Genomic DNA, 18,977 nt, shown 5'->3' with positions numbered 1-18,977 from the left:
TAGCGTAGGGGGTTATGTGAAAATAGGTCGTGTCACCCTTTGGAGATATAAATATGTGGCACCTAGGGTTGAGGGAAAAGTGGACGTTTTGGACTCCCGGCGAGTTACTATTCACGCGTGAACAGTACCCGTGAACAGTACTCGTGCCCTGGGGTTCCACGGTTCAATTTTCCTCTCTCCGGTCTAGCCTAGGGTTTGAATTCTAGTGAGAGGTTTTTGTTGATCTCTCCGATTAAGAGAGGGAGGATGTTCGGCCGGAGGCTAGATGCACTTTTGTAAGTTCAATTACTCGATTTAATCTTTCATCTATAATGATTGATCTTGTGCATCTCGATTGGTTCTTTACAATTCTCGTCAGCATCTGACATAGTCTGCTTGTTTTATTTTTATCTCAAGATCCGTAAGTCCGATTGACGTGATTCCAGTTGGGTTAGTTTCGTAATTTCATCTAGTTTAATCTGACAAATTTTTAGGTCGATCGGAGTTACGGATTTTCGTCCACATCAGGTTTACTAGGTACATAGAGTTCTGTCCAGATTTGAAAAACGTGATTTATTCAGGTTTTGTGTTTAGGGGAAGGGTTAGAAATATTTGTTAGAAAGTTTTGGCTTCTACGACCATTCACCCCCCCTCTGGTCGCCCGTTACGATCCTTCACAATGAGCCAGGCTCGTCAGAGACGGTGTTTGGTTGCCTGAATGTACTCCAAATTTGAAAGACTAGATGCAGGGAATGGTGTTTGGTTAGTCGCATGCAACAAGATGAGGTTACCCCCTGCATGTAGTGGTAAGAATACCACTACCTTGTTCAGCACAAGGAGGTAACCATAACTAAAATGTCAGGAACTTGCAAACGTGATCGACATTACAGCAACTTGCAAACCAAAAAGGCAATGATTACAAATTGAACAACTATAATTACATCTTTAACATTCCATAATTCCATCTTCTTCGAAGCAACAGGTTCATGTGATGCAGTTGGCTTGACCTCTTTATTTTGAAGACCGTAGAAGACTGCAAATGCTTCTTCACTTGACTTGTACTTCTTGTGGCAAGCACCCTTGTAGCCACTGACCTGAGCATGGGCATCAACCCAATTGGAGTAAACTCCAGGTTGTCGGTCAACATGAACAACATACCAGGCTATAGATGTCTACAATTCATGAAACATTAGTAACGTATATAAATATAAAGATGCATATGATATGAAGGTTACAAAGGATCACATCATAAGGTTAGAAAGGGCCACAGGAAGCATATCAGGAACATGTGCTCAGACAGACAGAAAGGATCAAGAACAGACCAGAATCAGCAAGCAAGAACCATCAACAGACAGTATTAGGAACATGCAACATATGAATAAGACAGGAAGTATATCATGAGCAAGGTATCAGGAAATAAAAGCATATCATGAGCAAGGAATCAAGAAGAAGCATATCAACAGCATGGAATCAAGAAGAAGAAGCATATCATCATTGGCATGGACATGTGCTTAGACAGACACAATAGGCACAATAGACACATGCTCAGTTTAATATCTCACTCAGACATAATAAGATGACTTCATAGTAGGCCAATCTAAGTCAGGCAACTATATGCTACAATTAGCCATATAGTTAGGAGACAGGATCAAGTCAACTGTCCAGAAGAATGCAGGGTCATGTCAGCTGCACAAAAGACCACCAGATCAGCCAACAGGTATGCACAAAAGAAGCCACAACTGCACCAGCTCATCCAAAAGAGTATTACTGCCCAACCAGACCAGCTCAACCACTATGCCTAGGCCCTCACATGTAGTAGTTTTTGGCCAAGTAGGTACTCAGCCAAAGAACACGGTGTGAGTCAGACATCTTCACAAAAGCAGATCCCTGGGCCTTATTGTTAAGCAGGTGACCATATGCAACCATTAGAGCTTCCTCACTGAACCCTGGCATGTACATCAATGCACCATACAAGTCAGGGTGGGAATCCTCAACCTTGGTAGAACGTATAGCATCTGCAATATTGTTCACTGCATCAGTCATGCCAGTGAACACAAGGACATCCTCATCTGACAGCATGGACCTCTTTCTCTTGCTTCCAACAAGTGGTTCTGACTTGGAAACATAAGCTGCCTCAGTCTTGCCACTCTTAAGCTCCTCAGGCAGGTCATGCTTCATTGGGCTGTCAGCAATGTCAGAAGGACTACCAAGAGCCTCATTTGACCCCATAGCATACTTACCTGTTGCCTGACTATTACCAAAGATGACCATCATCTTCTGGTAGTGATGAATTGGCTTGTTCAGGTACTCAACATCTTTGGGGTGTGCCTGCCATTACAACAACTGAAGTTAGATACTTTAACTGCTGAACATTGAAGAAAGAAAATATCAACATTACTACATACCTTGATGTGGCCATTGTAGTGCTCCTCCTTAAGTAGAATCATGGAATTGTCCCCATCCCACAGAGCTCCACTCAACTCTCTCAGCTTTGAGATTTTAACCCACCTTTGCCTCCACTTCCTCAAGTGGTTATACACTTGTGTGCCAGTGACTTCATTGCCACTGAACTCATGCAGAGCCTTGGCAACCTGGTTGAGGTGGACTTCTTTGAAACCTTTATCAGTCCTGACACCGGTTGAAATTAGCTGGCACATGCGGTGAAGAATAAATCCAGACATCACATCTGTCCACCTCATAGCAGGTCTCTGCTGAGCACCACCAGGAACAACCCCAACAGCCCCATCAGCCCCAACAGGCCCATCATCCCCATCAGCCCCAACAGCCCCAACAACCCCACCAGGGAAAACAAGCTCATCAGCAGCAAGGATCTCAGCATTCATCTTCTCAGCCATTCCTATTTCCAATTGCCACACCCCTACTCAGAAACAGGACCAACATAGTTGGTGAAACATCATTGCATGTGTCATCTAGCCTATATCATCAATATGCATTGCACTCAAGAGGAAATTAGGAATAAAAATTCATCACTGCACATATCTCATACCTCAGTTCTAAAGAAGTATCATTTCTAAGGAAGTATCAGGGAAAATAAAATCATCACTGCAAATGTCTCAAGCCTCAGGTCTAGTGTAGTATCAAAATTGGTGTAACATCATTGCACATGTCCAATGCTTTAGCTATATTGTGTAATGAAATAAGTAAAATCATCATTGCAATTGTTCAATACCTCAGAACAGAAATAAACAACAGTGTTCAACATAGATAGAATACAAAATAGATACATCTTAGATGTGAGAGTTGCCCCTATTGGACCACATGTGATGAGCCCATTCATTCCTACTTTGAGCCCAAACAGCATTGTCATCCATCTGGACCCCATGTCTAGGACTTGCATTATTGTTGGGCACCCATGAGAACTCAGCAGGAACTACCTCATCAACCCCATGCCCAAGTATCCAATTATACAATATGCAGCAAGCAAGTACTATCTTCACTTGTGTCTTGTAGGGATGAAATGGTTTATTATCAATTATGCTAAAACGGTTCTTCAAAGCACCAAAAGCCCTTTTAACAGAAACTCTCAGACTTGAATGCCTCAAATTAAACAACTCCCTTGGGTTGGTTAGGTAGTTCCTAGCACCATACTCTTTCAGATGGTACCTAATGCCACGGTAAGGAGGAAGGAATCCAGGACGACAAGCATATCTAGCATCTACTAAGTAGAATTTTCCTATAACAAGTACAGAAATGCATTAAGTCCATTGCTGTGAAGTTACAATTTTTATTTAGGTACCCAATTCAGCTAATTACCTGGTGGAACCCTTAACCCATCCTCCCTCTCTAGTGCATCAGCAAGAAAAGTAGCATCATGAGCAGACCCTTCCCAACCAGCTAAGACATAAGTAAATTTCAGATCAAAGTCAACAGCAGCAAGAATATTTTGTGTGGGGTAGTGCTTCCTTCCCCTTAATGCTGCTTGCATCTTGGCTGGCACTCTAGCATATACATGAGTCCATCTATTGCCCCAACACAGTCCTACATGAAAACCCAATACATGCTTGTTACATGATATGCACCCAAGTATGCAGCAATAACCTACAAGCTACATGACAAATTTATTACCTTGAAATATGGGTACCATCTTGGGCTATTGCTTATCTTAACTGATGTCTCATTAGATGGAGCTCTAATCATTTCTTGCCTAAGTTCCCCAATAGCATACAAGACCTCCTTGAAATATCTATGCATTGTTTCTATTGACCTTTTCCAATATTGGTGAATAACTCTAAAGCGTTGGTTGTGGCCAACAATATGTAGAAACATTGCTAGTTGCTCTTCAACACAACTATGAAGGCTATCTGCTAGCAAATTCCTTTCCCTAAGCAAGTTGCATAGTGCAAAAAAAGGTGATTTTCTCATGCGAACCATAGCAACACACTCTATATCATTACAATTGTAAATTTTGTCCAGGTTCTTTTGGCGTTCCTCATCCATGGTGCTCAAAGGGCCATAACTGATATGTGGCCTTGAACTATGTTGCATTCTTATCCTGGTGAACAATAATGCATACATAGCCGTGATAAGAGCAGCAGCTCGGGCAAACAGCAAGCGTTGCTGGTCCTCCAAAGCCATCTAAGCAAACAAGACAATTACCATGACTAACAAAGCAGCAAAACGGTGACAAACATCATTGCCATTCAACACATGCTCAGATTTAAAGGTATAATGAGACAACATCATCGGCATTGAACAAGTGCTCAGATTAAAACAAGCATCAGCATTGGCATGGACATATGCTCAGATTAAAAGAGAAAACATCATTGACTTGGACATAAGCTCAGAAAAAATAGCATTATCAGATCTGTAGCGCACGCAATCAGCATCGATAGCACCCGCATTCATCAGAAATGATGGACAGGGAGGGGAGGATTGCTTATACCGAACGAGGACGGCAAGCACCCAAACAATGATGCAGACGAACAAACAACCGACAGCAGATCTGCAACCTAGCACCAACAACATGGATTCATACGTTAGAACCCTAAGCAACATGGATTCATACCTTAAGAAAATGATAGAAATAAACAGGAAAAAATAACCCTAACCAAGAACATGGATTCATACCTTGGAACCAAGCGGGGAACACAGATCTGAGATCCCTGCATCGATTTGAACAAGAACCAGTGAGAGATGCATCTAGAGTTAGGAGATCAAGAACATGGGGGTGGGAGGGGGAGGCGAACCAGATTACCTGCGCAAGAACTCAGATCCAGAGCACCTAGGAATCAATGAAGGAGGGAGGGGATCAATACGACACGAATCGATGAACCGAATCAATGAAAACCAGAGGAAGAGAGGGGAGGGGAGCACCTCAGATCTAGCGAAGAAGACGAATGGTGACCGATGGGGAGCGGAGGCGGCGGGAAGGGGGATATATCTGCGGTGAGTGGCGTGAAAGGGGGAGGTAACCCTAGCGAAATGGCGCAAGCTCCCGCCAGCCAACTTTTCGCCTCCCGCGTGCCCGCCGTCGCACCGCGGGAGCCATGCCTGGCAGAAACGGCAGCTCCTCTCGTATCCGCGGAGCCTAGCTGCGGGGGGTGTTTTGCACGCGCAGGACCTGGCTCGCGGGGTCGACCAGGCAACCAAACTAAACGAGGGTGCATGCGGTGAGCCTGGTTCACGCCGGTGCAGGACACCAAACACGCCCTAAGGTGTGGAGGGCAGGCCGCGCGCCAAGCGTCGAAGCTGGAACCGGCAGACCACGCCATGGCGTCCATCACCGCCACTCCAGGCTAGCTCCTGCAGAGGGGTGCGGTTACATATCACCGAAGGTGATAAAACCGCACGATTCACCTGAAGAAAAAAGAGTGCGGCCAACGACCGCCGCGGGCTAATCCATGCGCCGCCGCCACCTCCACCTCGGCTGCTCGCCCCCGCGTCGCCTCCAGCACTGTTTCCGGCAGCTCTCACCGCTGGATTCCGCGGCCGCTCCCCACCGCGCGCTTACCCAGTGGCCGCTCACCAGAGAGAGCCCACGCCCCACCCCCTGGCCAATCCCTAGCCCACCGGTTGTCAAGCCGCCGCCCTCGGCCGGTGGCGTCCCCGCCGCCACGCCGTGCCGCCCCACAACCCACCTCCGTTGCCGCGCCCCTTTCCTCCCTTTTCAAGGTCGAAATCTATTGGAGCTCCCTGACAACCCCGCGCTCGAAGACCCTAGTGGCGCCGGTGGCGAGCGAAGAAAAAGGATGAAGGTGACACACTGTTTTTTTGTCGCGTATGCGACATATAGCCTCGGCACCTGCGCAGGGATCCGATTCGCCGCCTTCATGCTCTAGCCACCGCGACGTCCCTCGACCGTCCTGTTGCTGCCCCCACCTCCCGTTGCTGCCCACCTTATGCTACCTTCTACCAGCTTCCTCGCTCCACCTGCGAGCTCCTCTCGGGGATAATGATGGAAAAAATAAGGAACCATTGGGAGCTACATTTTTTTTACTCCCGCTCCTCTCAGTGGGATTTGAGGATTTTTTTCTCCGAAGCTGAAGTTGGTAGAGAAGCACCTTTCCGAAGCTCTGTCAAAGGAATCTAGCTCTAAGGCTCCCTTTGGTTGGGCTTTCCAACCTGCTTTTGCTTTTGCAAAAGCCAAAAGCCAACCAAAGGGCCTAAAAGCTCTACGTGCTTTTGCCCAAAAGCTACTTTTGCTCTAGTACAAAATCAAAAGCACCTTCCCCCCTGCTTTCAAGTGCTTTTGGGGTAAAAAATTACCCACCTGCCACTGGTTATGATGTACCCTTTCAGATCTATTTTTTCTACCGCACGCACAGACCTCTCCTCTCCTCCGTTCACCCGCACAGCGCCATCTCCCCACCCGTCGCCCGCCGGCCTTCCTCCCCTGGCCGCCGGCCGGCCGTCCGCCTCCCCTGGCCGCCGGCGGGCCGTCCGCCTCCCCTGGCCGCCGGCGAGGCACCATCGCCGCCCCTGGCCGTCGGGCCTCGCGCCGCCTCCCCCTGACGGCCGTCCACCGCCCCCATCGTTGGGCCCCTGCCGCCGCCCCCATGACGCCCGCCACCGGCCCCCATCGCCGGGCCGCTGTCGCCGTCCCTCGGAAGGACGCCGCCACTGCCCCCTAATTGCCGCCGCCGAGCTCATCACCGCCCCCCCCGACGCTCGACGCCGCCCCCATAGTCGGGCCCCCGCCGCCGCCCGAGTGACGGCTGCCGCCGCCCCCCTGAGGCTCGCCGCCGGCCCCCTGACAGCCTCCTCCTCCTCCTGACGCCCGGCGCCGGGCCCCCATCGCCGCCCCCCGACGCCCGCCGCCTCCCCTGGCCGTCAGGGCTCCATCGCTGCCCCCTGACGGCCGCCGCCAGCTGCCGGGCCCGCGTCGCCCCCTAAGCGCCCGCCGCCGGGACCTGAGCGCCCACCGCCGGGCCTGCCGCCCCCTTGAACAGGAGGGCGCCCCATCGCCGGCTCCTGCCCCTGCTCCTGGTGACTGACCAGGAGCATATAGTGGTATGTATCAGCTATTTTTTTTATAATTTATAACACTTGTTTAGTGTAAATTATTTACACTAATTCAATTGTTTTATGTTATCAGGTACAATTATAACATAAAATCAAATAGGAAGCTACCTGCGAAAAGGAATTTCTTAAGGTATGAACAATCAATTGTACTAGTATTTGACTTACCTATCAACATCCACTATAGCCTGCTTATGAGATAAAGCACTTCTCTACTATCAGTATGGTTAAATGCAAAATGATAATTCAAAACTATATAATGGATGAACGTTTGTACTTTGACATCTATGCTTATTTCTCATTAGTTTAATAGTTGGATAGTTGGCTTCATAGTTATGACTTAGCTTAGTTCTTATGAGTTTTATTTGATTGGTTGAAGAATGGGTGATAAGGCGGATTGGGGTGATACTTTTTTAAGGCATTTGATTGATGCTTGCAAAGAAGAGATTGAAGCAGGGAATAGGCCGATGGGAATTTTCACTACTACCGATTGGAAGAATGTTGTTTCCAAGTTTGCACAAAAATCCGGTGATACGAGAACAAAAAAACAATTGAAGAACAAGTTAGATCTTCTGAAAAAGGAGTATGTCACGTTTATGGAGTTCAAGAATTGTGCAACTGGTCTTGGATGGGATGAGGCAAAACAAACTGTTGACTGCTCAGACGAATGGTGGGACGAACATCTTGCTGTAAGAACTATGTTTCTTGATAATTATATTCTTCCCATTCTTTCTTATGGTGTGCCTTGCTAATTTTTTTTTCTAATTGTAGAGATGCAACAATCGTGAGAAAGGAATCAAATGCCACCATACTAAGTTTCGAAAACAAGGACCCAAGTTTCTCGATGACCTGCATATTTTGTTTGGCAAGGCACATGTAACTGGGTCTTCTGCATCCTGTCCTGGAGATATATCATCCGATGAGGCAAGTGATGATAATGTGGATGAGGTAGTGAAACCTACGCAGAAGGATATGACAGTGAACCTAGGAAAAAGGAAACGCAAGGGTACCTCTATTGGTGTTGAAGAGAAGGATGAGAAGAGCCCATTCTTTCGTTTGTACAAATCCACTTGTTTGAAGATAGAAAATGCTGTAGAGAGGATCTCCACAAGTGTTGAAGCATCATCAGCTCCTCCAACTAACCTAGTTCCTACCATTACAGAGACTATGAAGATGGTGAAAGAATGTGGGGTGCAAGAAGGAACTGCTCTAATGCACACAGCCGCTTCCCTAATTGTTAAACCTGAATTTAGGGAGCTCTTTAGCTCTCTAGAAACAGCTAAAGGCAGACTGGATTTGATTGAGAGGGAGCTAGAAAAGGAGATGATGAAGTGCCACTGATTTGTTTGCCTGTTTGTCAAATTATTTATTGTCATATGTGACAACAATTTCCCTATGTTGAACCATAATTTGTTACCCTATATTGAAACATTATTTATCTATTAGTGTGTTATGTTGAGCTTTTTCATTTAGTATTGTCAAGATATTTGTTGTATTTAATTATTAATGTACTAATGTCTCATGTAGATGGATGATAGATTGGGAGACGTGGCTAAAGGAGGGCAAAAAGGACTACTACTGCTAGCTGAACTTGCACAGCATGCTGGTGCTATTGGAGAAATGGGCAACTTGTATACTAAGCGGTACTTGCACAAAGCTGAATACAGAGAAACGTCAGAAATTGAAATTCAATGGGTGATGAGGTGTATGTCACGTCCGAGATATTTTTATAAGATGTTTAGGATGAGCACCGAGATTTTTGATAAACTTCATAATTTGCTAGTCTCTACTTACGGATTGACCTCAACCAACAATGTTTCGTCTATTGAGTCATTGGCAATGTTCTTGTGGATCGTCGGAGGACCACAATCTTTTTCACAAGCTGAAAATCGTTTCACATGGTCACTTTGGACAGTTCACATGAAGTTTCACGAAGTGTTGAAATGTTTACGCAAGTTAGCTAAGGACAATATTAAGCCGAGGGATCCTACTTTTTCTACGGAGCATGAAAGGGTGAGAGAGGACCGTTTTTGGCCATACTTTAAAGGCGCAATTGGAGCAATAGATGGTTCACATGTCAAAGTGGTAGTACCAGTGGACGAAGTGGTTAACCACACATGCCGTCATGGATATACATCTCAAAATGTGCTAGCTATTTGTGACTTTTATATGAGGTTCACCTTTGCGGTTGCCGGGTGGCCGGGTTCTGCACATGACACACGTATCCTCAATCATGCATTGGCAAATTTTCCTTCATTTCCCATGCCTCCTAAAGGTATACATGATTCTTTCAACAAATTAGCAATATTTGTATTATTATGTACCTTACTAACTTGATTTTGTAGGAAAGTATTATCTCGTGGACTCAGGTTACCCAAACTGAATTGGGTATCTTGCGCCTTTCAAAGGAAGCACATACCATATACCAGAATTTCAGCATCGTTCGGGACCTCCTCAAGGAAAGTACGAGATGTTCAATTTTTTGCATTCATCTCTTCGTAATGTCATTGAAAGGTCTTTTGGAGTCTTAAAGCAGAAGTGGCGTATTTTGAAGGACATGCCAAGTTTCTCACCTCGTACTCAGAAACATATCATTATGGCTTGTCTTGCATTGCATAATTTTATTCGTGATAGCAATTTGTGTGATAAGGAGTTTAAGAGATGTGATGATGATGAGGATTACTTGGTACAACATACATGTGGTATGAGACAAACACAAGGAGATGATAGTGATAATGTGGAGAATGAGGATACCATGAATACCATTCGCACTGGGATAGCTGATGCTTTGGTTAGTGCGAGAGGAGGAGAGTAATGTTGAGGGCTGGCATCCTTGTATAGAACTTTTTGATGGATATAGTTCTATTTATGTGGACCAATTACTTTAATGGATGAAAAACATATAAAATTTATTTTTTGTTTCTTCTTAAAATAGTGGTTTACATTTGAACTAGTGAACGCATTATTTTGTTACGAGCAATTTGCATATAAACACACTCACAGACCTTTAGGAGCATTACAGGTATTTCTTACACAGCCTACAGTTTCACAACTCCTCTAACCAAACGGTCTTCTGCTTTTCCCACAGCTACTTTCTCACAGCTGCTTTTCCACAGTCCACAGCTCACAGTAGCTTTTTCAAAAGCCACCGCCCAACCAAACGCACCGTAAGATAGGCAGTTTCCAGCGAAATTCGGGAAGTCAAATCTTGGACCACAAGTTGGTTGCTGCAGCTGACATGAGCTCACAACTTGTTCGACTACTCCCAGGACATTGCGGACGGCGTCGCTCGGTGTGGCCTCGAGGCTTCCAGGTCTCTGTCACTGTCAACCAGAACCAGCCATGGCATCCTCCGCGGCGTCAGGCGAGGAGCCGGTCCCTCTCCTCCCGGCCCTCCTCCTCTTCCGCCGCCTGGACGCCGACTTCGCCGCCGCGCTGCGCCAGCGCTTCCGCGTCCTCGACTTCTTCGCGTCGGGCGAGCCCCTCCCGGCTTTTCTCGCCGGCGCCGCGGCCTTGCCGGACCCGCCCCGCGCCGCGGTCGTCATGGGAGGCGGCGCCGTCCGCGTGGACGCCGCGCTCCTCGACGCCGTCCCGTCCCTTGGCTTCGTCTTCAGCACCGGCGCGGGCGTCGACCACATCGACCTCCGCGAGTGCGCGCGGCGCAGCGTCGCCGTTGCCAACTCCGGCACGGTCTACTCCGCCGACGTCGCCGACCACGCCGTCGGCATGCTCATCGACGTGCTGAGGCGCGTCTCGGCGGCCGAGCGCTTCGTCCGCAGCGGCCTCTGGCCGGCGCAGGGGGACTACCCCCTCGGCACCAAGGTCCGGATCTTTTCTTGACTGGAGTCATACTTTATTTATTAGCGTCTTGAACTGATCTTTTCATTTCTTTATAATCAAGTGGTACAAAATTTGAAGAGATCTGCACACCCACCCTGGAATATTTTGGGTTCAAATGTTTGACAGAACGCCGGAACTAGTATCAAGAACTTGTTTATCATGAAAGGATGAAGATTTATATAGTTGGATTGACCTTTAGATTGGTTACACTCTTGAATTAACCGGCTTGATATCACAGCAGGATCCTTTAAACATTTTATACCATCCAGTGCCGCTGATTCAAGTTCGTGTGAAGCTTTAACCTTGTGGAGTTCATGTAGTGTTCTCAACTTCCAGTCCAATAACCCTACAATAATACATTCTTACTTTGATGCTTTCAGCTAGGTGGCAAGCGTGTTGGCATCATTGGATTAGGGAACATCGGTTCCCTGAATTCAAAGAGGCTTGAAGCATTTGGCTGTATCATCCACTACAACTCCAGAAGATCGAGGGATTCAGTCCCCTACAAATACTTCTTTAACGTTCACGATCTCGCTTCAGAATCAGATGTGCTTGTTGTGGCATGTGCATTGAATAAGGACACACGGCACATTGTCAACAAGGATGTTCTAGAGGCCCTGGGAAAGGATGGGATCATCATAAACATCGGTCGTGGAGCAAACATTGATGAGGCAGAGTTGGTCAGGGCGCTGAAAGAGGGAAGGATTGCAGGAGCTGGCCTTGATGTCTTTGAGAATGAACCCAAGGTGCCAGCAGAGCTCTTCTCCATGGACAATGTGGTAATGACGTCCCATGTTGCAGTTTTCACATCAGAGTCCAGGTCTGACTTGCGTGACACCACAATCGGTAACCTTGAAGCCTTCTTCTCCGGGAAGCCGTTGCTCACGCAGGTGCTTCCCTGGTAAGTAAGGTCACATTGCAAGAAATGAAAAAAGCATACCCCATGCGAGAGTGTTGTCTTCTTTGTGGTGACAGTTCTACTTGAAGGCAGTAAGGATCCTATATAATAAAGCAAATTATTTCACACATCATCTGTTCATTACACGAATTATTTCTAGCTCATAAAATTCTTTTTGTTTCAATTGTACTAACTTGAGCTTGGGTAACGTTGTAGATTAATAGTTTCCTTTTACAAAAAAGAAGAAATTGTGGATGTAATAGGTATCTTGGAAGGAAGATGGCTCAGAAACAGCTCCATTGCCTGTAGATGCAGTCCAGTTATATAGGTGTTGATCAATAGTCAGATCTGGATAATGATCCAAGAACTCCTTTTCAAGGTAACTAAGAATTCTGGATGCATGGTATACTACTGGCAAGGGAGTGTATGTCTCAGTTGATGCGGATTGCCTTGACCCGGCGTTTGCTCCAGAATCGTATCGCAGGTGCTGCCCTGAAAAGGCAGGTCGTATCGCAAGTCAGTCGATCAGTCCAACTATTGGACGGGGAATGCTTCATTTTTCACCATTATATTTATTTTCTCCGAGCTAGATGATTACAGGTAGTTTAGTCACCATTTGGGCTGTTGTAAAGTGTACTCTGAAAGTATATCTTTTCATTTACAGTAAAAAAAAAGGTGCATACAAAAGTTCCTTTTAAGATGGAACCGATACGCATGCTGAAAAGCTGAATAGTAGTACAAAGCTACTGCACTGCATCTGAAAAATGTATCGCTTTACTACCTTGTCTCATGAAGATATTCTGTAAAACACCACTCTAGTTATAATGACACGCTAAAGAGTGTGCTTTCCATTTTATACTATTTCATTTTTGCATTTTTACTGTTTTCAGCCCATGCAAAATGTCTCAAAAGCCATCTACAGCAATGTATTCAAAAGAATGTGTGTGCCCAGCAATGTAATTTTTGTGATTTGATATTTTAGCACTTGATGGCCAGCAGAATTTCGATCTTTGCCTAACCTTTGGATGGTGTTCACAAATTTTGGATGATATGCTATCTACATTTCAGAGTATATCAGCACTACAGGTGTAGTTACTTGCTCTTTGATGTGCCTTCTATTAATCTGCCCATGATTTATCTGCTATCTAAGAAAGAATATGAATGAATTCTCTGAAAAAAAACATTAATTGAGGGAAAATTGGTTGTGATACCCTTCTTTAATAGTTTCTATAGTGAATACAAAATAGATAATTCTTTGAAGATGTTTGTATGCTCAACAGGAATTTTGTAAGAATCCAAAGAGATAAGTTTGTAGGAATCTCCATGCAAAACAGAGGAAACTTCATAAGAATCTCCTTGCAAAAAGCAGAGGAAATTTGTGACTATCTCATTTTCAATCCAATGGTGTAAGTCTACTATGATATGAGTTGAATTTTTAGGTTGCTGAACAGATGATAATACTTACATAACCTAATGTTCATCTCATCTATTTGCACGCAAAGTGAAGTAGCAGAATGATTTATAGATTTTTCATCCAGTACTTCACTTTTCGTGCAATCAGTCATGAGTAATGAAGGTAACCTTTTTCCTTCTAGCCTGAGCTATGTGTTTCTCCATTCACAAATGGTGCCATATTTCTCTGATATTTGTTATTTTCCGAAAATGGTGTATCAGATTTTGCTCGTTACAGGCTTGCAGACCATTAGCAACTCTTGTAGGTACGTAGGTGTTCAGTGTGTCCTCTTGCATATGGGAGATTAGCATGCTATGTTGATGATGGTGCAATAATTCTCTTAAAACTTAAGGTTTGAAATTTACTCCCTGCGTCCCAATTGCTATTTGTTTTGGCTTTTATAGTTGCATAGCTTTTGATACACATTTTGATTGATATTATGTTTAGGTGCATAGCTAAAATGAATAGAAGTCTTGGGCAGAGGGAGCATCTGTTATTAATGACAGAAAGATGTTGAAATTCATGTTAATATGTATTTATCGGGTTTGACTTAGAAGTAGAAATGCGTCGAGCATTTGACAGGTTATTTAAGTCTATCGAGCTAGTGTTGTTCTTCATCAAAACTCTAAAGATATGTTAAGAGCCACTAGAGCACGAAACCCTCGTGTTTTCCATGTCAACAACTGGTAGGTGAGAAGTCGTCGTCTCCTCTGATTTTCTGGTAACACTCTTCTATTTTCTCTAACCTTTTGATATACACTTATTTTACTGTACTGTGGCATATACAATTCTAAAACAAGAGTTATCGTTTATATTAAAAAAAAGGCGAAAACCAGACTACATGCTATGTAATGCAACAACCCAAAAAGGTCGGCCACGGAGTAGTTATTAAATAAAGTCACAGAAAATAATGGTTTTTGGTGGCCTGTACACATCATCATCACGGAAACAAAAAAGTGCTTGCCAGGAAACTTAAAGAGGTTCGCGGCATCCAATTAATCCATGCTTATAGTCTACATCTTTCTCTCTCTATTTTTTTTCCTCTTCTTTTCGGAATATAGTCCGTGTCTCATTTCGCAAAACTAATTTTACTCCATCTATTACAAAGACGATTATAGAGACAGCACTTTCGAACGGAAGAGAAGATACTATTCTGTAGCGCCCGCCCGCCCGTGATTATGCAAATTATGCAGCCCGGCCTTCGCGCAGTCAGCACTCCGCTGCTCTGGAAAAAGAGAAAAATCATTGTACATTATCCTCCACCGAGCAAATGGCCACAAAATAATCTCACACGACCACGTGGTTAGTAGTTTGACACAGAATAGAGAAATTGTTTTTTAATTTAATTGTCTCTTCACCCATGCACACTTGGGGTTAAACTCGGCGCAAATCCACGGGTCTCACTTAGCTATACAAAGGTCTTCTAGGTGGATTTGAGGGAAAAAAACAAGATGACAAAATTGTTAGCCTACTTGTATTGGTTTGAATAATTGGCATGTTAATCGATTTAGATTTGTTGGAGGGTTTCAAGTGGAAGTAGACCTGATTATAAGCCGCACTAAACCAAAAAACACAATGAGCCCGACGTGTTGAAAATTCAGGCTCGAGCCCTACAATGATACTAGGTCTTTTGGATCAGGCTTATAGTATTTCCCAAATGCTTTTGGATTTTCTTGGGTTTTCACACTTAACTTACGGGCATAAGCCGGACTGGTAAATGCAAGGTGCTGATAATCTTTGGCCAGGTAAATGCAAGCCTGCTCGATGCATTGGTCTGGTCAGATAAGTGGGATGAAAAAATTCCACCATTTGTTAAGGATAAAATGGTTTTACAAGAATAAAACACATACAGGTTATAAGTGTGATACAGGCATAAATAAGTAGCACAACAAGAACTCAAGAAGGAACCAAATGAGGAAAATCAATACACTTGGAAGTATTGTGTGACTTTCACAAGCCGCATCACCCAGAAAACTTGCGAGTAAAGGGGTCATGTATCGTTACCACTAGACGCGTAGCGTAGCGGAAGAAAAGTTGGAGCAGAGCCGATCCAACGTAGTTGCGCGTCGGTGTAGAGGAAGTAGTCGATCTCGTCCCACGAACCAATCTCCACATCCTCGTCTTAGCAGCAATCTCGCGCCGCCGTAGCCGATCAGCACAGCAGCAGCGCCTCCACAGAGTCCACACGTGCAAGGATGGAATGTCGTGCGCCGATGTGCTAGCACCGCGTGCCCGGCTAGGGTTTCGGGTGTAAGTCGAGTGGGGAAGGGCGGCTAGGGTTTAGGCCAGATGGGTGGTGGCGCCCCCAGCCCCCTCCACATATATATAGAGTGTGCTAATGGGCTTTCACCTTGTAGACCCATTAGTACCCTAATCGCTCATGGATCAATATCCTTTGGGTCTTTAATCCGAATTATTATGATTGCCTCTTGAGTATATCACATACAATCTCCCACTTGCACTAGAGACAATCGCAAGTTTTCAACATTCCAACCCCTGTGACCGGAAACCGTTTATGAACCACAAGTCATCAGCGGTACCTAGCAGGACACTGACTTCCAAATGTACATAAAGATCTTATTGACCGAACCTAGGTACATTCATTTACATACTAATCCCACCGCCACACGATACCAGTCAAGCTCAAGGAGAGATTGTAAGGAATCGGTGATTGTAGCCTAAGGGGGAGGGGGTGAATTAGGCAACTTAAAATCCTTAACCTATGGCTTCCACTATTTGCTTCAAAATATAAACTAGATCATGCTATCTACATGTGCAATCTATGGTTGATCTAGTGATTCTTCCCACCCAAAACAAGTTTTGCAACCTAAAGTCAATCCTAGTAAGATACTACTCTAGAAAGTAAAGCACCCAAGTTGCAAGTATGAAATGCGGAAACGTAAAGGAGTGGGTTAGGAAGAATGCAATCTCGGCACGACGATTTATTCCGTGGTATCGGTAGGCAAATGCCACCCCTAATCCACATTGGAGCTCCACCAAGGATATGCTCCTGGTCACCAAGTCTCTCCTGGTCAAGGTTTTGGACTCGCCACAAAGGCTTGTGCCAAGCCGGATGAAAAGTTTGCCACTAAGGCAAGGCTCACCACTCCCTCTCTTCCCATCACCTTGACACCGTATCACTACGGAGCTTCTCCACGAAGGAGAGGATCTCCTAGTCCCCCGTACACGATTGTCGATGCCGTTCCACACCAAGCCGAAGGGTCGAAGACTTACCAGCGAGCCACCAAGGCTCCAAGACGCCGGCACACCTTGTACACTTGTGGTTCACTCCTTGAACTGATCACAAGGCAGACACACCGTGCACTCTCTCCTCTCTAGGCATATCCTAGCATTAATCACTCTTCTAAGCTTGTGCTAAGCTCACTTATGCACTTTTGGTGGCTTAGATGTGTTCTTGATGTGTCTTGCACTCCAGTGGACTCCTACACACTCCAACAACTTCAAATGGACGAGTGAAGGGGGTATAAATAGCCCAAGGCATCAAAGAGATGTTGCTGCAACAGCTAGTTAAAGTGTACCATCGGATGTTCCGATGGTATGTATTTTTAGCATGGGAATAAGTGGTGCTACCGTATGCTGCTCCGTATTTTGACCATAACTCCCAACTCCAAACTTCGATTTCGATGAACTTGTACTTGCCGGAAAGCTTATAAAATTCTACACAAGATTCTCAAAAAATCCAGACCATCAATCACTTTTTGAGCACCATCGGACCTTCTGGTCACCACGTCGCTACTCTTCGTATTTTGGTCATAACTTTTTACTCTGAACTCCATTTTTGATGGTCTTGTACTTGTTAGAAAGATTATGAAATTCTGCAAAATATTCTCAAAAAAATCTAGACCTTTTGATCAACTTTTACCATTGATGAATGACCTAAAAATCCAACGCATACAATTTTTTGAGCGTTGGACCTTCCGGTGCCGCCTTACCCATTTGTCAACCTCTCTAGAGATTTTGACAAAGTAAATATGCAAACTCTGATGGTAGCATCGGATGATCCGGTGCATGCCCTTTTATATTCATCAAATCATCCGTTGAGTGTATTTTTGTAAGCACCGGATGTTCTTCTGCTTTGTTCGCTGGTACCGTCGAAACTTCTTGTGCCTATTTTTCAGCACATCTTATTTTAGGCATAACTTTCTACTCCGGAGTCCGATTTTAATAATCTTGGACTCTATGGAAATCTTATGAAGTATTATACATGATTCTGTAAAAATCCAAGCCATTTGATCAACCCAAAAATAATTATTAATGGGACAAGTCCAATTTATTCCTCTCCTTGTCTCGGCTTTGGTATCTTTCTTTGTGATGCATCCATGGAACCTATGAAACCCTGAAAGTGCTCATTCTTGATACACATGTTAGTCTTAATGACTATATTATCATTCAATCACTAAAATCACAGTCATGGCCTAGAGGGCTATTTTTCTTACAGAGATATGTGCCACCCTTGTGATAGCTCAACCATTCACTCGATCAAATAGTGGATTCAATTCATGACTAACCTTTAGTTATTGTGATTAACTCCTTAAACATATTGGCATGGCCATGCACTTCCTAATCCAACTATCTCAAGGGGCCCAGAGATATCTCTTCTGTTATTAGGGGGGCAGATTCCATCTTGATCCACTCACATTCCATTCCATGTTTCATGATAGACCCGAAGACTACTTTTATAATTACCCAGTTACGGAGTAGCGTTTGGAAGTCCCAAAGTGCACCACTACACATAGTGAGAAACAATGGCAATCTCAGGTCTAAGGATCTAGCAAGTGTACCACTCGAGACCAACTGATGGTACAGACAGAATAACAATCCCAGTAGTGTCTCAGGGTGGGTCAATCCAACACCATGTTCACTAACATGTGTTCACATTATTAATCTGATATCTCCATATCTATGACCCGTGAAACATGATCATCAATTAATACATGTGCCATTCTGTGTAATTATTGTCCCACATAATGATATAGACTAGGGATCATTTAGAATAACATCATAATCAACAAAGAGTTCCACGAACCAAGTCACATACTTGTTCATCAATATAAATAATAGTTACTCAAGGAACAAATAACACTTTATTCAATGGTACATAAACATAGTCATGACTCAAATCTCCCACACACACTAGGATCACTAATGTAAGTATCTAATACCCATAGATCTGGAGTGCGCCTCATGCTTTGGTTGTGGAAGAGGCTTGGTCAATGGATCAGCAACATTCAAATCTGTGTGCACCTTGCAAATCCTCACATCACCTCGATCAATGATCTCACGGATGAGGTGATAGCGCCGCAGTAT

General features: G+C 44.6%; 3 protein-coding genes across 4 annotated transcripts; 2 read left to right on the top strand and 1 right to left on the bottom strand.

Annotated features, from left to right (window-relative positions):
* Positions 1 to 863: 863 nt before the first annotated feature.
* LOC111257911 lies at positions 864 to 3,925 on the bottom strand. The gene is made up of 5 exons (XM_022828258.1): positions 3,754 to 3,925; positions 3,284 to 3,673; positions 2,385 to 2,857; positions 1,831 to 2,307; positions 864 to 1,151 (listed from the first exon to the last, which is right to left on the bottom strand). The coding sequence occupies exons 1-5, from the start codon at positions 3,923 to 3,925 to the stop codon at positions 864 to 866; spliced, it is 1,800 nt and encodes a 599-aa protein (XP_022683993.1).
* Positions 3,926 to 7,837: 3,912 nt separating this feature from the next.
* On the top strand, positions 7,838 to 9,043 carry LOC111257910 (L10-interacting MYB domain-containing protein-like). The gene is made up of 3 exons (XM_022828257.1): positions 7,838 to 8,147; positions 8,230 to 8,513; positions 8,986 to 9,043. Exons 1-3 carry the CDS (start codon positions 7,839 to 7,841, stop codon positions 9,041 to 9,043), a joined length of 651 nt encoding a protein of 216 aa, XP_022683992.1. The 5' UTR covers position 7,838.
* Positions 9,044 to 10,696: 1,653 nt separating this feature from the next.
* Positions 10,697 to 13,055, top strand: LOC101772891 (glyoxylate/hydroxypyruvate reductase HPR3). Of its 2 annotated transcripts, XR_002678417.1 has the most exons (3): positions 10,697 to 11,280; positions 11,679 to 12,575; positions 12,668 to 13,052. XR_002678417.1 is itself a non-coding variant. In XM_004974916.2 (2 exons), the coding sequence occupies exons 1-2, from the start codon at positions 10,801 to 10,803 to the stop codon at positions 12,201 to 12,203; spliced, it is 1,005 nt and encodes a 334-aa protein (XP_004974973.1). In that variant the 5' UTR covers positions 10,697 to 10,800; the 3' UTR covers positions 12,204 to 13,055. The 2 variants fall into 2 exon arrangements, 1 of the variants encoding a protein (XP_004974973.1); XM_004974916.2 differs by having other exon boundaries at positions 11,679 to 13,055.
* The last annotated feature ends 5,922 nt before the right edge of the window (positions 13,056 to 18,977 follow it).

This window comes from Setaria italica, chromosome VII (assembly GCF_000263155.2).
Source record: "Setaria italica strain Yugu1 chromosome VII, Setaria_italica_v2.0, whole genome shotgun sequence".
Taxonomy (NCBI): domain Eukaryota; kingdom Viridiplantae; phylum Streptophyta; class Magnoliopsida; order Poales; family Poaceae; genus Setaria; species Setaria italica.
Note: the sequence above shows the minus strand (reverse complement) of the source record. Positions and strands in the feature narration are given on the sequence as shown.

What these genes read in the sequence shown, in the direction of transcription:
- LOC111257911 (XM_022828258.1), bottom strand. Translation starts at nt 3,925, where the DNA reads ATGCAAGCAGCATTAAGGGGAAGGAAGCACTACCCCACACAAAATATT. An exon ending in CAATGCTGTTTGGGCTCAAA is followed by an intron (nt 2,858 to 3,283) that starts GTAGGAATGAAT and finishes GTTTCTGAGTAG; the next exon opens with GGGTGTGGCAATTGGAAATA. An exon ending in AGATGTCTGACTCACACCGT is followed by an intron (nt 1,152 to 1,830) that starts GTTCTTTGGCTG and finishes CATGAATTGTAG; the next exon opens with ACATCTATAGCCTGGTATGT.
- LOC111257910 (XM_022828257.1), top strand. Translation starts at nt 7,839, where the DNA reads ATGGGTGATAAGGCGGATTGGGGTGATACTTTTTTAAGGCATTTGATT. An exon ending in GGTGGGACGAACATCTTGCT is followed by an intron (nt 8,148 to 8,229) that starts GTAAGAACTATG and finishes TTCTAATTGTAG; the next exon opens with AGATGCAACAATCGTGAGAA. An exon ending in GAGAAGAGCCCATTCTTTCG is followed by an intron (nt 8,514 to 8,985) that starts TTTGTACAAATC and finishes TGTCTCATGTAG; the next exon opens with ATGGATGATAGATTGGGAGA.
- LOC101772891 (XM_004974916.2), top strand. Translation starts at nt 10,801, where the DNA reads ATGGCATCCTCCGCGGCGTCAGGCGAGGAGCCGGTCCCTCTCCTCCCG. An exon ending in ACTACCCCCTCGGCACCAAG is followed by an intron (nt 11,281 to 11,678) that starts GTCCGGATCTTT and finishes TGATGCTTTCAG; the next exon opens with CTAGGTGGCAAGCGTGTTGG.